This window comes from Sesamum indicum, linkage group LG3 (genome assembly GCF_026168435.1).
Source record: "Sesamum indicum cultivar Baizhima isolate 11 linkage group LG3, ASM2616843v1, whole genome shotgun sequence".
Lineage (NCBI taxonomy): Eukaryota > Viridiplantae > Streptophyta > Magnoliopsida > Lamiales > Pedaliaceae > Sesamum > Sesamum indicum.
The window spans coordinates 24,292,963-24,310,305 of NC_142659.1; the positions used below are offsets into that span (position 1 = coordinate 24,292,963).

At 34.8% G+C, this 17,343-nt stretch overlaps 2 protein-coding genes across 2 annotated transcripts; both read left to right on the forward strand.

Annotated features, from left to right (window-relative positions):
• The first annotated feature begins 3,062 nt into the window (after positions 1 to 3,062).
• LOC105158660 (26S proteasome non-ATPase regulatory subunit 1 homolog A) lies at positions 3,063 to 11,676 on the forward strand. Its single transcript, XM_011075485.3, has 13 exons — positions 3,063 to 3,435; positions 4,513 to 4,576; positions 6,391 to 6,496; positions 6,672 to 6,783; positions 6,869 to 7,037; positions 7,995 to 8,467; positions 8,577 to 8,712; positions 8,799 to 9,047; positions 9,144 to 9,364; positions 9,458 to 9,716; positions 9,812 to 10,044; positions 10,117 to 10,609; positions 10,932 to 11,676. Exons 1-13 carry the CDS (start codon positions 3,284 to 3,286, stop codon positions 11,253 to 11,255), a joined length of 2,991 nt encoding a protein of 996 aa, XP_011073787.1. The 5' UTR covers positions 3,063 to 3,283; the 3' UTR covers positions 11,256 to 11,676.
• A 2,398-nt stretch (positions 11,677 to 14,074) lies between these two features.
• LOC105158661 (large ribosomal subunit protein uL13w) lies at positions 14,075 to 17,035 on the forward strand. The gene is made up of 4 exons (XM_011075486.3): positions 14,075 to 14,438; positions 15,917 to 16,033; positions 16,121 to 16,208; positions 16,721 to 17,035. The coding sequence occupies exons 1-4, from the start codon at positions 14,167 to 14,169 to the stop codon at positions 16,862 to 16,864; spliced, it is 621 nt and encodes a 206-aa protein (XP_011073788.1). The 5' UTR covers positions 14,075 to 14,166; the 3' UTR covers positions 16,865 to 17,035.
• Positions 17,036 to 17,343: the final 308 nt, after the last annotated feature.

Below are 17,343 nucleotides of genomic sequence, written 5' to 3' on the forward strand. Positions count from 1 at the left end.
GTCTCTAAGTAATTCCTTATTTCTTAAATTGGATATTGCAGGATTGTGTTTGCTGCATATCATTTTTAAATTAGACATCTTATAACAGAATCAGGTGTCTAGCTTTTTGGTTTTTGATGAAAGAATGGTAATTTCATTCAAGCATGAGGTAATCACTGACTAGAGTTGTAAGCTAACTGTAACATGGAGCTCAAACTTTGTGAATCAGTCGTAGCAAGTGGAAACGGAAGAATTAGCAGCTTGAGTCGTCGTTCTTCTGCAGACTGCAAAGATGCAAAGGCACGAGTAAGCATTTCGATGTTCTGCAAATTACACCTGGGAGTAATAAAATCTTTTTAAAAAATCGTTCGAACCATCCGAACCAAATTGAGTTGAGCCGTTTATTATGATTCGTTGAATAAATCGTAATTCTAAATTTTACCTAAAATTACACCACACTTGTTAGTTTAGTTTTAGTTTAATAATTTACACTAATCATTTAACAGTTTGGTTGCTTGGTGTTAATTTTGTTGACAATGTTAGCTTTCTCTCTGCGTCGTTAGTGGCATCCTTTGTTGCCGGTCCCCACGCTATAACTAATAGCGGAAGCAATGTCAATTCCACCGTTGATTGTTGCAACTTTTGTTAACAAACCGATTCGAAATTGAAAAGAGTGTTAATTTATTGGGTAAATTAAATTTTTCCATTCGAACTTTATATGATATTTACTTTGTGATCAATTTTTTTATTTTTTTATCAATTTATCATCTCAATTTTGTGAAATTTGTATTTTTCTATATATGATCATTTTTTTATTGATTTTACAATTAAGAAGAACATCATATATTGTGCATATGTGAAAATATCATACCACAACCTTAGATATTATATGTGCACTGCATGTGATGTTTTTTCGACAGAAAACTTGATTGAAATAAATAAAGTACAAAGCTTCGTAAAATTGAAATGATAAATTGATAAAAAAAAAAATATATCAAAATATAAAAACGATTATAGTTCAAGAGGCAAAATGTAATCAACCCTAATTTATTTGAGTAATTCTTCCAAAAAGCAAGTAAATGGTGTTGAGGAAATAGATAGGAGATGGATGCCTAAAATACCAAGTAATCTTGAGCAATGGTTGACTAATGGTTTTATTAGAGGTTCTCTTTTAATCTGTGTATTTAATTGGAAGGATATTGTCCCAATATTGTTTTCACCATCTTTCAAATATATGAAATACCATTTTTAATATTTGTTATCTTGATTAAATATTTTTATTATTTAAAAATTTAATTAAGCAATGATATCTCATATCATTACACGCTACATTATAAATAAACAGACTTAAAAATTATGTCAAATCGATATTATTAACCATGATAAAAGAAAATCAATGTAAAAATTAAAACTTTTGTCATAATTAACAATATTTGCTAAGACGAAAACATCTATCATGATTTTAGGCTTTTAGCCGTGATGGTGTTTTGGCATTACTTGTAGAAATAATTTTACCATAGTAACTAACCATATCGAATTTTTCTAGTGTATCTTTATACTTTTGCTAATTATCACTACAAGAAATCATATTTATTACGACAAAATAATTGTGACAAAAATATAACTTGTCACAAAATAAATAACAATATGTTTTTATTCTATATTAAAGGCCGCAAGAACTGCCACATTCCAATTAGACCGCAAAGTGTGGTTTTGATAACTATTGGGTCGGACTTGAACTAAACTTTCTGAAAACTACAAGCATTAAATTAAGCCGAAAAATTACCTAAATTGATACAACCCATACCGTTTACACTCTTACCTACACGCCCAGTCCACACAAATCCACCTTGGAGCAATTTGTGAAAACACATCCACCTTTGAACAATTTGGAGACCACTTAAGATGACTCATCCAATCACATATCCTTAGATACGTGCATGGAGTTTTTCCTTGTCATTGTTTTCTTTCTTTCTTTTTTTTTTAATGTTCTTTCACACGGGCTAAGGGTGGGTCGAGAAACAAAAAAAGTAGTTTCACAATCAAATCCAATGTTAATTATCGTAGACCACATAGACCGCTTCTGACTGTATTAGTATGAGGTGAAACGACTTTACGAAATATAAAAATATAATATATTAAACACCCTAAAACGGCCCAATCCAATTAGACTAGAGAGTACGAGTTGATAATTACAGAACTAAGCTCGAACTAAGATTTTTGAAAAGCTACAAATATTGAGTTGGGCCAAAAAAATTATTTGAATTGACTCAACTTGAACTGCGTACACTCCTAATCAGTGAAGCTCATCTGCACTTTCCTTTTAACAATATTTATTAGAAAGAAAAAGGATACAATAATTTTTACCCAATCAACTAGAAATAATTTTTGAGGAGCATGAAAGTGCAAGAAATTATCAAATGCTGGAAGGGGTCTAAAATTTGAGAACTAATGGTATCCACCATGGAATTTAAATTGGTAGGAATTTATTTCATGTCTATAATAGATTTATTGTGGAATTTGATGTTCATTAATATAAAATGAATAGGACCTCTACATCTTAAAATAATTATATATTTTTGGGTAAATTGTAACGATCTTTTTTAAAATTGGTATAATTACAAATACACCTTATTGTTTGAAAAATTATAAATACCTTCTTGATTTAGACCTTGTTTACAAAAAATTTATTATTATTATTATTGTTGTTGTTGTTCTTTTTATTTATTATTAGTATTGTTTTTGTTATCATTATTATTATTAAGTTAAAATTTGAGGGTACAATGGTGATTTCATTTGGCATAATTTTGATATTAATTTTATACCACCTCTTAAGATAGTATTAATTATTCAGGTGTAATAGTAATTAATACATGATTTTAATTTTATATCGAGTACTTATATAATAAAATAAATACTGTATTAAATTTATATTAAATTTTTATACAGACTTATGCATCAAAATAAACGGGATTGATATAGGTAAAGGGTCCAATGAATCTTGCAATTTAAACCCGGAAGGTAGGCCCCCACCTTTCCCATCTCACAAGAAACTTAACAATAAAACCCCAAAAATGTTATAAGAATCAAGAATTTCAATTTGCAAACCACCCCGTCACCCTACTCCTCACTCTTCCTTGAAAACTTTCTGAATTTGACTCCTCTCTTCGTCTTCCGGTATTTGGGCATTGTTATTGTCATTTCTTGTTGGTTTTGCATTACAGTCGCCTTTTCAGTATTTTCGCATCTGCAGAAAGAGTCTTGACCCCCAAATCCCCATAGGTGGAAACCCTAATTACAAACAATGGCTGCGGCAGCGACCATGGTCAGCTCTGCTGGGGGGCTACTGGCGATGCTGAACGAGAGCCACCCGGCCCTTAAGCTACACGCGCTCTCCAATCTCAATGCATTTGTTGACTACTTCTGGCCGGAGATCTCCACCTCGGTTCCCATCATGTACTCTATGTTTAATCCCAGTTTTAGCTGATTTTATGTGAATTCCGGTTCTTGTAGCCTTACCCTTTATTTCCTATTGGCGGTTTTTCTCGTGAGGAATTGCTGTCTTAGTGATGTGGCTTTGAGAAATCTAGGAGTTCGCGGGCAAATCGAGTTGGAATTGGAAATGGAAAGTTTTGATATTGTTACCGAAATTTGAGTTCCTTATCAGTGTATTGGGTGTGTGTGATTTTGGGTTTCGGTGTTATATGCCTTTTTCTGATTCCTGGTTGCCGTCTTCTGTTTCTTTGAAATGGTGTGATGCTAGAATTGTTTGGATTTTGGTGCTTTGGGTATTGGAAAGGGAAACTTGTGGGGAATTGGGTGAAGAGGACTACAGCTTGAGCTGGTTCGACTTATGGGCCTTCAATCTAGTGGGTTTTACTGTAAGCTAATTTTGTTTTGAAAGGGATGTGAACAGTACTTTTCTAACTCTTGAAGCAAACTAGCTGCCATGAAGCTCAAAGCGACCGCACCATCAACTGGAATCAAGCTAACTCGGATTCGCTAGCCTTTGTGGGGTTTACCAGCTGAGGGCATTTGCCTCGACTGATTGGGACAGCTTAATCCGAACTATGAGCTTAAAATATTGGGGAATATAATGTAGATTCTTTTTTTTTTAGATTGTTACATAGATGGAATCCAAGCATTTTCTTTTGGGATTTGGGGGGGGGGGGGTTACTGTGATTAATAGGGCTTATTCAAATCGAATAGAGACTCCAAGTTTTAATTAGTGTTCTTGCCGTTATTTGTATCTTTAAGTTCTTTCTTGGATAAAAACATGTATTAGAATTAGGTTATCATGCACTTGTTTAAGGATTCCTTGATTAAACTTTCTTTTTTTTGGTGGGCTTCGTCCATTTGGAGATTTTTACTCACTTTGCATTATGTATCCTATTATGAGATTCTAATATTTATGCATGCATTCTTCTTTTTGTAATTTGTCTTTGAACTTCATTTATGCAATTGGGTTATAAGTCTCTTGCTTGTAAACTTGACTATTAAATGTATAATAATATACTCTCGTTATTCATGCAGAGAAAGTCTGTATGAAGATGAAGAGTTTGACCAGAGGCAACTTGCTGCCTTGCTTGTCTCCAAGGTAATTCTTTGTTTGTTTAGTTCTTCTTTTGTTTGTATAGGAGAGTCTTGTATTGCTTCTCTGTGTGAGCTTGATTTTAGTTGCTTGAGACCTTACAGAACATTGAATGCATTGGAGAAATATATTATTGTCATGTTTCAAGATCATTCTAGAACAAAAGTTCTGAGTAGTTTTAAGATAGTTATGTGGGTGGTTACCCTTTTCAATATCAAGTTTCTGAGCCAATAGGCCCAATACTTTTCAGAAGCTTTTGCTGATCAGGAAAATTCTGAAGTATTTTCTTTTTCATGCATCCATGAGTTCATCTTTGTATAGATGACTTGCTCAAGGTTTTTATGACATCTCTGGAACGAAAAGTAACTTTTTGTAATTGGTTATATTGAGGATGTGTCAGGGCTTTTCCCTCCATTTTGTTTTTTGTTCACATTATTCTATTTTATGGAATATAGTTCATAACAAGCATGCATGCCTTATGATAACCCTGAAGGAGATCTTTTCACATTGTTGACTTTGTCCATTCAGTAATTTAGGCAATCATTAATAGAAAGGATTCCTTTTGACAGTTTGTTGATGTTCTATTTCTAATGAGCATTTTTCTTCTAAAACCATCTTCAAGTGAGGAAATGAAACAGAATGAAGGTTCTCACTCCAGTATCTCAAGACATATGAACTCCAGCCCTTTAAAAAAAGATTATGTTTACTGCTTTAAGTGTTAAGCATGTTCATTATTTTTTAACTTTTGCCTCGTATCATATGTTGATGCTTTCCAGTTGCAGGGTGCAAAATTATTTAGATATTTAGATTCACACTTTTGGCTATAGATTTTCTACTTCAAAAGAACTGGAGCTGAAGCAAATGCAACTTTAAGGAAGTTTCTAGACTCAGATATTAGCTTAATTAAGACTTTCCCTTTTTCATGTAGTCCAACTTTGCTATGGTTGTTTTTTCGGGAGTAGGGGTTGTACAACCAGATGTATGAGAATGAAATATTCTATGGAAGTCATGTGAAAACAAACCTAAACGTACTGGAAAAGGAGGTCTAGTTTCCATTTGCATTATGACATGGCCCACATGGGCATATCAAAATCTTAACATCTAGTCCTTGTTATGTATTTTGGAGGAAGAAAATGCTGTTATTGATGTTTAAGTTAATTCAAGATTAATGATATACTTAATTCACAGAAGACATCTAAGTTTCATTGTGAATGTAAGCATCATCAGAACTATCTATCTTATATGGAAATTTTTAATTGAGCTTCTTATCAAACCTTGGCTCTCGGCATGTGGTGCCTGGTTGCACTCGACTCTTTTAACGTGTAGCTTGACTGGTTAAGTGGTGTAAGTCATGTTTCTGGATTTCAAACTCACTGTAGGCACTGTTGGCTTGAACAGTTCATGCTTGTAGTTTAGCCGACTGGAACAATACATCTGTTTATAGTATTCATATGCTTCATGATTTCATCTCAATAATGTTAATGGTACTATAGTAGGTGGTATTATTATGTTGTATCATGCAGGTAAGGAAATGCATATTTATATTCCATACAACTCTTGCTATATTTTGGGTTGAGACTTGAGAGTATCTTCTCCTCACATATGACATCTAGTTGTCTGTTAAGTGGTGACAGCCTCTCTGTTACCTTGCTGGTTCTATTTGATTCTATGGCACACATCTAGCACATTTTTAGAGTTGGGCCTTTATTTGTTGGAATTATCTCTTGACTGAATCTGATGAGATTGGTGGAGAATCATTAATTATTGTCTAGTTGAAAATTTCGTATTATCATTAACACATTCATCGACTCTCTCATCAGGTTTTCTATTATCTGGGTGAACTTAATGACTCATTATCATACGCCCTGGGAGCTGGTCCTCAATTTGATGTGTCAGAGGATTCAGACTATGTGCATACACTTCTTGGTAAGAACTTATTTTTCCATCTTTCTTTTTAAATTGTGATCAGTTGTGTTACAGCACTCTGCTTTGTTGCGATGAATGAGAGTGGCCACTTCATAGGCGCATAATACATAAAAAAGTTGTATAAAGTCTGCTTGCTATGCTTGGAGCTGTATTTTTATTGTTGTGTATCTCCCAGCCAAAGCAATTGATGAATATGCCAGTCTGAAGGCTAAAGCAGCTGAGGCAAATGATGAATCAGCAGTGATTGACCCTAGGTTGGAGGCAATTGTCGAGAGAATGCTTGATAAGTATGTGAACTTTCTTTGTGTTGCCAAACATAGAACTAATGTGTTTTCGTCAGCTAATATGTTGCGTTTTCTACCTCTTCTGCAGATGTATAGCAGATGGAAAATATCAACAAGCTATAGGAATGGCCATTGAGTGCAGACGGTTGGATAAGCTTGAGGAAGCAGTTATAAGGAGTGATAATGTTCATGCTACTATTAATTATTGCATTGATGTCTCCCATTCCTTTGTCAACCGAAGAGAGTATCGTCTTGAGGTGAACTCCTTTAGCACTTTCATGATCATGTTCCCTCCGACCTTTTAACATGAGCTAGTAAACTTCTACCTTAATAGTGTAGTATCTTATCAGACAACTCATTGGGAAGTGTTTGAATGATGTTCGCCACCTTCCTTGTATTAGCCTAACAAGCTGCTACTCGTATGTAGAACCCTCGAGTAAAACATTTAATGCATTCTAGACGACATCTAAATCAAGGGGTTTAGAAGTAGTAAAGGGAACTAGAACTCCACATTTACATTTTTGTATTCAGAGTGTATCTCTATCCTTAGTTTTAGTATTTTTACTGAAATGACCTCATTATTGATTTTTACATTTGTTTGTGTTACTTGATCAGTTGAATATGTGACGAGTAATGGTGGATTTGGTCCAATCTAAACTGATTTCAAATGACTTAAGGCTTTGGGTATACATGCATGGTAGGTTGGGTGTTTTTCGATATTTAATCTTTGTTAATGTAAATCTGGTTGGTTAACCAACTGATCTGTGATGCTTGGATGAATATGTGACTAGTCCTCTATGAAGATATGTCCAGTTTTTCAATTATTAGGCCTAATGTTGCTAGTACAGACCAAAATCGTTGAGCGATTTAGAAAAATCATGCTAGAAAGATGTTTAGGGTCTGATTCTGCATATTTGGTATTAGATCATGTCATACACACCCCTCTTTCCATGTTTAATTATTAGTTCAGTCATTCTAATGTGGTCCCTTGGTTTTGTTACTAATCTAACTAAGTGCCTTAGTCTGCTTCATATATTGTCATAGGTCAGCCACCCCACAAAAGGAAAAAAAATCAGGGAAAAATAAAAATAAATATAAAAAGAAAATATGGAGACATATTTTTAATTGTCAACTTACAGAGGCCCAGTCTAGTTTTCTCCACTTACCCCAAAAAATGACATTGAAACTGAACTCTGATCCTTCACTTCTCACAGGTGCTCCGTCTTCTTGTCAAAGTATATCAGCAATTGCCATCACCTGATTTTTTGAGCATTTGCCAGCGCCTAATGTTTTTGGATGAGCCTGAGGGTGTTGCAAGCATATTGGAGAAACTGTTACGATCAGAGAATGTGGATGATGCGCTGTTGGCATTTCAAATAGCATTTGATCTGGTGGAGAATGAACACCAAGCTTTCCTTTTGAAGGTGAGAGATCGGCTTCCCAGTGCTAAGTCACAGCCTTTAGAGCCTGTGCATTCAGGGTCCCCTCAGCCGGATTCTGTGCAAAGTGGAAATGTTGTCATATCAGAAGATGTTCAGATGACCGATGGAACTCAAGCAGATGGTAATGCAACAATTCCTGATCCAAGTGAAGCAATTTATGCTGAGAGGTTGACAAAAATAAGAGGGATTTTGTCTGGCGAGACTTCTATACAGTTGACTCTGCAATTCTTATACAGTCATAACAGGTGAGGCTGTATTCCTTCCTGATGTTTCTTATCAATGGATCTAACCAGTTTCACTTAAATCTTACATAAAGTGGCTAAAAGTCTGATGAGCTTTCTTATTTTCTTTCAGATCAGATCTTCTCATTCTTAAGACAATAAAGCAGTCTGTTGAGATGAGAAATAGTGTCTGCCACAGCGCAACTATATATGCCAATGCTATTATGCACGCAGGAACAACTGTGGACACATTTCTGCGTGAGAATCTGGTACTGGCCGAGTTATATTGCTTTCCATTATTACCTGTTCCCTATTCTGCATTATCTCAACTAATTTTGTATATCTGGATTATCAGGACTGGCTGAGTAGGGCGACAAATTGGGCTAAGTTTAGTGCAACTGCAGGACTTGGGGTTATTCACAGAGGTCATCTGCAGCAAGGGAGATCACTCATGGCACCTTACTTACCGCAAGGTGGGGCTGGTGGTGGTGGTAGTCCATACTCTGAAGGTGGAGCATTATATGCTCTTGGTTTAATCCATGCAAACCATGGGGAGGGCATCAAACAATTTCTTCGCGAGAGCCTGCGTAGTACTAATGTCGAGGTCTGTCCTTTGGTTTCAAGTGATACTGTTCTACTGATCCCCTTTGTTTCTCCATTTACCACTGCTTAATGCTGGAGGGTATCAAATGGTGTGCAGGTGATTCAGCATGGTGCTTGCTTGGGTCTTGGTTTGGCAGCTCTGGGCACTGCTGATGACGACATCTTTGACGACATAAAAAACGTGCTTTACACAGACAGTGCGGTTGCTGGTGAAGCTGCTGGTATTAGTATGGGTTTACTGATGGTTGGAACCGCAAGTGAGAAAGCTAGTGAAATGCTTGCTTATGCACATGAGACACAGCATGAGAAGATTATTAGGTAACACTGGATTTTGCATTTGAGGCCAGGGATAAATGACTTCACCTATCTTCTGTTCCTCAGTATTTTTTCCTGGCCATAACATCTTAACAGGGGTTTAGCATTGGGGATTGCACTTACAGTCTATGGAAGAGAGGAAGAAGCAGACACACTGATTGAGCAAATGACTCGGGACCAAGATCCTATATTGCGTTATGGAGGAATGTATGCTCTGGCATTGGCATACAGGGGAACAGCAAACAATAAAGCCATACGGCAACTGCTGCACTTTGCTGTGTCAGATGTGAGTGATGATGTCAGACGGACTGCAGTTCTTGCCCTTGGGTTTGTTCTGTATTCTGATCCAGAACAGGTTGGTGCCTTTTCTTTTGTGTTTCTTGGAAAGCTAATCTACTGGTTATTTTTCTGATACAACTATCTTTTACTCTCTCTACTTCATCAATGCAGACCCCTCGAATTGTGTCTCTATTATCCGAGTCCTATAATCCACATGTTCGGTATGGTGCCGCACTGGCAGTTGGAATTTCATGTGCAGGTACTGGTCTTAGTGAGGCCATATCATTGCTCGAGCCGTTGACATCAGATGTTGTTGACTTTGTTCGTCAAGGTGCTCTAATTTCAATGGCAATGGTGATGGTACAGATCAGTGAAGCCAGTGATTCTCGTGTCGGTGCATTCAGGTATTAATCTGATTGAATTTTGCCCGTGGCTTATCTTTGATATCTTTTCAGCTTACCTTCCTTTATGCTTAGGCGGCAACTGGAAAAAATAATCCTGGATAAACATGAAGACACCATGAGCAAGATGGGTGCAATTTTAGCTTCTGGTATCCTTGATGCTGGTGGGAGGAATGTAACAATCAAGTTACTTTCAAAAACAAAGCACGATAAAATTACAGCAGTTGTTGGTCTGGCTGTGTTCAGTCAGTTTTGGTACTGGTACCCACTTATATATTTCATTAGTCTGGCATTTTCACCCACTGCTTTTATTGGTTTGAATTATGACCTGAAAGTGCCCAAGTTTGAGTTCCTATCACACGCAAAGCCATCATTGTTCGAGTACCCAAAGCCTACTACTGTACCGAGCACTACATCAGCTGTTAAGCTACCTACTGCAGTTTTATCAACATCAGCAAGAGCCAAGGCCAGGGCTAGTAAGAAAGAAGCTGAGAAAACAAATGTCGAGAAGGCAGAACCAAGTTCTGGAAAGGGGAAAATGAGTGACAAGGATGGGGATTCCGTGCAGGTCAGACTTCTCTGCGAGTTATATATGATGTCATGATTTCTATTCTTTACTCTTTTCCTTCTACTTGCCCCTTTGGGATATTGATGCTGTATTACTTGGTGGCCATGCCTCTGCATGTTTATTCTTTGTATGTGGGGCATGGGGCATTGACATTATGAAACATGTACCTGCAATGCAATAGCAATGATGCAAAGTTACAATTTTTGTCACAATTGAAAGAAGAAAAGTTTGACGCTTGAGGAAGTTCATTTTTTTGCCCTACAGCTCAATAGTGATCTGACACAATTGCTGATTTTGAGCTTTACTGTGTTCTTTTTGTCAGCCTGAAAATATTGTAGAGAAGAAGACTGAACCTGAACCTTCATTCGAAATATTAACCAACCCTGCTAGGGTGGTTCCTGCCCAAGAAAAATTCATCAAATTTCTTGAAGATACTAGATACGTGCCAGTGAAGTCGGCACCCTCAGGATTTGTTCTGTTGAAAGATCTTCGTCCAAGTGAACCTGAAGTATTAGCTCTTACTGATGCACCCTCGTCCACAGCATCAAATGCTGGTGCATCAGCCACTGGCCAGCAGAGTGCAGCCTCAGCAATGGCAGTTGATGAAGAACCTGCACCCCCACAACCATTTGAATATACACCATAGTTTGTTTGCATCGGAAGTGCTCTCTTTCCTTGTGCAAATTTCTACAGGGAAGCTTGATATATTTCAAGCTTGCTGGGAAGCATGTAATCAAACGACCAGTCTTCTGCAAAACCTTGAAACTGAAGCCAATATCAATTCGAGCTGGTGGGATTTTGCTCTTTCTGTGCCATGCTTCTCATTTTCTTGTTTTCCGCTGTATACTTTGTAAGAATGGATGGAGACCGCAATACTGGAGCTCTCCATCCAAAAGAAGTGGAGGATATGAACATACATTTTCACTGTCAAGTTGCACAATGCCTGGCTTTGGTAGTTTAACTCTTCAGTCTTATAATTAACTTTCTTTTAGTTTTAGTGTCACTTCTAAACATACTGGAATCTGGAATTCATGTACTAGTTTTTACATGGTCGGGTTCTTTCATTACGCTTCCTGCAGGTCTCAAACTGTGGCGTTTTTTCTGTTCATTTGGCTTTTATGGTTGAAACTTTGTTGGATGGTAGACACATACTGGCGAATGCAAAATGCTTTACAAAAGTTTATCTATTTTACCTATGCCTCTATGATGTGCATTGCCCATATGAGAAGAGCTTTCAACTGCTCGTTTGAACATTCTTTTATCTCTATTGCTCTTTATTTCCAAGATAGATGTCTCTATGTAATTCTTTGTTTCTTATGTTGGATATTGTATGATTGTGTTTATTACTCTTCGATTTCAATTTAGCAATCTTAATATAGTCTGCAAAACTACATTCTTTGTCCTATGAGATAGGGGTTCAACATTTTTAATTCTCTGTTTTTTGAGATTTTTGAAACGGTCCCATAATTAAAAAAATGTGACATATTTAGTCTTCTACTTTATAGAATTTTCAAAATGGTCTAAAAGTTGAGAAATCTTGATGTATTTATTCTTCTATTTTACAAAATTTATGGGAGTAAATATGGTGAGTTTTGTATATTTTGGAAGTATTTTGAAAATTCTGTAAAGCATAGGACTAAATGTCTCAAGGTTTCTCAATTTTGAAACTAATTAGAAATGTATACAGTAAATGACTAAAAATTTTGAACTCCCTTTCCTATTGGACTAAAGTGTAATTTACGTAATATAGGTGGGAATATATTTTTCCAGATAAAGTAGTAATAAATGATAGCCATTTTTTGGACTCGGGGTGCAAGTTGAGCCGAGCCGATTTGTATTAGAGCTTGATCTTGCACCTATGTTTTTAATTTTTTAGTTATAAAAATTATTTGAGTACATAATATATCAAGTTTATATTCAAAATTTCAAACATATATCAATTATTTTAATTTTATATAATATAAAATATTGTATTTTTATTTATATTGTTGAACAACACGCCTAAGCAACAATTTAGTAAGTTTTGATACTTTTTTGGAAATAAATACTTAAAATTTATCATAAATTAGAATTCTCAAATATCTTATATTTTAGTTTTAGATGATATTAAATATGTCATTTTAGTTTATATTATCTAAAAATCAAGCTTAATTAACAATTTTGTATATTTTTATAATTTGTTTATAAATAAATATCTAATATAATGCATATATTTTTATCGTTATAGTTTTAATTCCCACTAGAACAAAATGCATTTATTTCAAAATTCACCATATATTAGAATTATTAGTCAATATATCATATTTTAGTTTAGATTATATCAAAATATGGTATTTTGGTATATATTATCTAATAATCAAGGTTAATCAATAATTTAGTACATTTTTGAAATTTTTTTTGTAAATGAATATTTAACATAATGTATATGAATTTTATCGCTATAATTTCAATACCACTAGAACAAAATGCATTTCTTTTAAAATTCATCATATATTAGAATTGTTAGTCAATATATCATATTTTATCGTTATATCAATTATACCCCTAAGTTGATTTTCTTTTTTTCTTTGTTGGTTTCTTTCTTTCTTTTAAGAAATATAACATATTGGTTTATATATATATATTTTTTATTCATGATATAGTTTAAAACGTAAAATATTATTTATTATATGCACGCAGAGATGGCGTGCTACGACGGTTAGTATAAAAAAGAAAGATCCTCTACACTAATAAATGACGGTTATTGACACAATCACATTAATTTTTAAATATAACAATTATATACCTAATTAGAAAATTATAAATTAAGTATAATTATTATTTTTTTTCCAAAAGTGACTCCGCCTCATTTTAACACCATTACACCAAGTTTTTTATTGTCTAACGAAAATACTTTAAGTTGGTTTTGTTTGTTTCTTTCTTTTTTTCGTAAAGTGTGATTTGTTGGTTATATTTTTTTTCTTATTTATAATATATTTTAAAATATATAAAATTATTTATTATATGTATGTAGGAAAGCGTGCCATGAAGGATAGTAATTTGAAAATAAAGTGGATAAATTTTATATTATTTAAAAATTTAATTATGGAATTGCCTAATTCAATTAACGATTAAATACAATTTTCTGTATTAATGAAAAAATGCAAAAAGATCCTGTGAAAAAATAAAATGCACTTTATTCCATTGTGATTTAAAAAATAATATAATTTACCTTTCTTTGGAGGGAGTAAATTGCATAATTTTTAATATCACAGGAGAGTAAATTGTACTTTATTTTCTCGTAGAATTTTTTTTACATTTTTTATTAACACATGGAGGTAAATTGTATTTAATTCTTCAATTAAATTGAATTGAAGAATTCTTCAGTGAATAGGCTTCAGCCCAAAAGCCCAAATCTGCCTGAGAGGCCCAAACTCAAACTCCTACCCGAAAACTCACTCAAATATAAATACCCAACCCCTGAAAAACCCTAATCTCTTATCGTCGCTACCCCGATTCTTTGCGCCTCTTTGTGTTTGTGTGTGTGTGTGTAGGGGAGAGAGAAGAGAGGGAGAGAAATGGTATCCGGTTCAGGGATCTGCGCGAAGAGAGTGGTGGTGGATGCCAGGCACCACATGCTGGGCCGGCTGGCCTCCATTTTGGCCAAGGAGCTCTTGAACGGTCAGAGAGTGGTGGTTGTTCGATGTGAGGAAATCTGCCTTTCAGGTGGGTTGGTGCGCCAGAAGATGAAGTACTTGAGGTTTCTCCGTAAGCGGATGAACACGAAGCCTTCTCATGGGCCCATTCACTTCCGGGCTCCTTCCAAGATTCTCTGGAGAACTATTCGTGGGTATGTCTTGATTTTTTTTTAAATTTCTTTTGTGCTCTCTTTTTTGTACTTGTGTCTTGATATTGGTGTTTTGTGTAGGTTTGATGTGAAAATGTGGATTTTGTTTGTTAGAATGATTTTTACCCCGTAAATAACCTGCTTGATGATTTACTTCTTTTGATGTTTGATTTCGTGAGTATTTATGTATTGTCTTTATGTATTACGTATGGTGCTGAAATTTTTTGTTGTAATTGTATGAATGTCGCTAAGACTATTATTTCGTTTGGATTATTTTCAACTCGGATGTTCTTTAGATGTTAAGGTTGCTAGATTGTGACTGAATCAGTACAGGATCAAACTTGGATAGCTTGGTGGTGGGGGTACTTGGTGATGGCAAAAAAATTGATTTTTTTTGTTGAATAAATAAATAACGTACTTTTTTTTTTGTGCACAAAGTAAAGCTCAGAAATAAAACAACTTTTCGTCAATATTAGTATTTACTTAGAAGTATGTAATTTTGCAATTAAGATGATGCACGGTGGTGTCCTGAATGATAAGTTCATGTATAGATAAATCCTTCTCACATTTGTTTACTAGCTTCTGTCAGTTTATGCTGTCAAATGACATGAAGTGATTCTTTAGTTGGTGCAACAGTTGATGATTCCAATTACGGTTTAGGATTAACAATTGTTTCTTTTGAGAAGACAATAGTTTTTTCAAGATTGATTCTTTTGCTAGTCATTTAAATTTTACTCTTGTTTATAATAATGTAAATAAAACTGCAGTTATTATACAAAAAGAGTAAAAATTCTTTGTAATTTAGTTATCTCCGAACCATTATTTTAATTGGACTAACATTTGGTAATACTCGCCCTTCTATGAGTCATACTGTACTTAAGTTCTTTCTTAAAATGCCAAATTAGTTTTTTGTGGTCAAGTATAGGCCCAGTTTCGTTGGCTTCCACTTGTGTCTACGCAACATGTATAATGAGCCAATAGTTTCTTGGACTGTGCAACTTGGTATTTATGTGAAAAGTTTAATCTTTTGATTGGAGTAGTGTTGAAGTGAAGTATGCCAATATTGATATTAGACATCCCTGTATCTGCATGGAGTTTTTTGAGTATCTATATGTTTGCATATTATATAATATAATATTGATATCAACTCTTTATTTTGTTGAAGAACGGTTTGAGATGTTTGGCTCCTAATATTGATAATGGGAAATGAACCTTGTAAGTAACATGTGTTTATGGATTTATGTTATGTTTGTTTATTCATGTATGGGTTAATATGGTGGCACCTGCCAGGTACGGGTATCCATGATTTTCACATATCTTTTGATTAGGAGATTGTGACATGGAAATCTTATCAAAAACTAGTAGAGATAGATGTAGTTAGTGTTGAGATCATTGATCAACTATGATATTACTGATGTTTATGTTTTAACTCTGCTTGAAATGGTTAAATGCTTATGTTGCTTCTTGACCTATATTCCTAGGATGATCCCGCACAAGACTAAGCGAGGAGCAGCCGCACTTGCACGTTTGAAGGTGTACGAGGGAGTACCACCACCATATGACAAGATGAAGAGGATGGTTATTCCTGATGCGCTCAAGTGAGTTTGTGGCTGATTTCTATGATTTCAAATAATTGTGGTGTAACCATTTTTATCTTTCCAACTAAATCCTCTTTTCATAATCAGGGTTTTGAGGCTTCAAGCTGGCCATAAGTACTGTTTGCTGGGTAGACTGTCATCAGAAGTTGGATGGAACCACTATGATACTATTAGGGTAAGTGTACAATACAATCCTACTTTCTCTTGGTATGATGACCTCTGCTTTGTTCCCCTTGAATTTGGGGATTTGGAGAGTGTAGAGTGTTTTAGTAGCGCCTACACATTTGTTTCTGTTGGTTTTATGTTTTCCACCTAATTTAAACTACCCGTCACATGTGAAGTTTTCTGGAAGTTCCGAATATTTGGCAGTGAGCTAATTACGTACACTACACCATTCTTGATTGCCATTATTTTATGCTCTCCCATTGAAGATGTAAAATTTATTTTATTCTTACATGGCTTTGTTAATGCTCTGAGCTACACTGGTGAATGCCATGACGGTCCATTTCACAGTTGCATCTACTATCATTTTGATTCCATGATATAAGTACTATAATCTGGTTCTGAAGGCAAATCTTTCAGTTCGGTTCTCTTGTTGATCACTGCATGACTTAAAATGGGATAAAATTTATGTAGTACTCATTCTGCTACTGTTACTGATTGTTTTTCCATGCTTGTTTATTTTAGGAGCTGGAGAAGAAGAGAAAGGAGAGAGCTCAGGCAACGTATGAGAGGAAGAAGCAACTGACGAAACTGAGAGTAAAAGCTGAGAAGGTTGCTGAGGAGAAGCTCGGTGCACAACTCGACATTATTGCTCCTATCAAGTACTAGATAGTGTCTAAAACATAAGTGACAATTTTGTCGGAGAATGACATTTCTGTTGGATTCCATTCCTGTTACTGTTAGTTTGTTATATTTGAGTGATCATTTTTCTTGTGTCAAAGACTCAGAAATTTTTAGCGATGACCCTGAAATGTTATCCTATGCTCTCTATTTATTGCATACGATAATCTCTCACTCAGTTGATTATTTTTCTGCTTTCCTATACATTTTTTACATTTTTTTAATTTTCTTTTAAAAAGAGAAAAATTGCAAGTGGATTTTTCCAACCCTTCTTCAAAGAATTATAAAATTTCATTAAACATCAAAGGATTGATGGTCAAAATGTGTCTTTCATCATCTTTTTGAGGCGTTAAATGGATTCTGCACTTTGAATTATGTATATAGTTGTATTTAATCTTATAGGTATGACAGGTAATAAAATTTCCCTTATTAAGTAATTTGGTTTGAACATAACATAATTAGTCTTT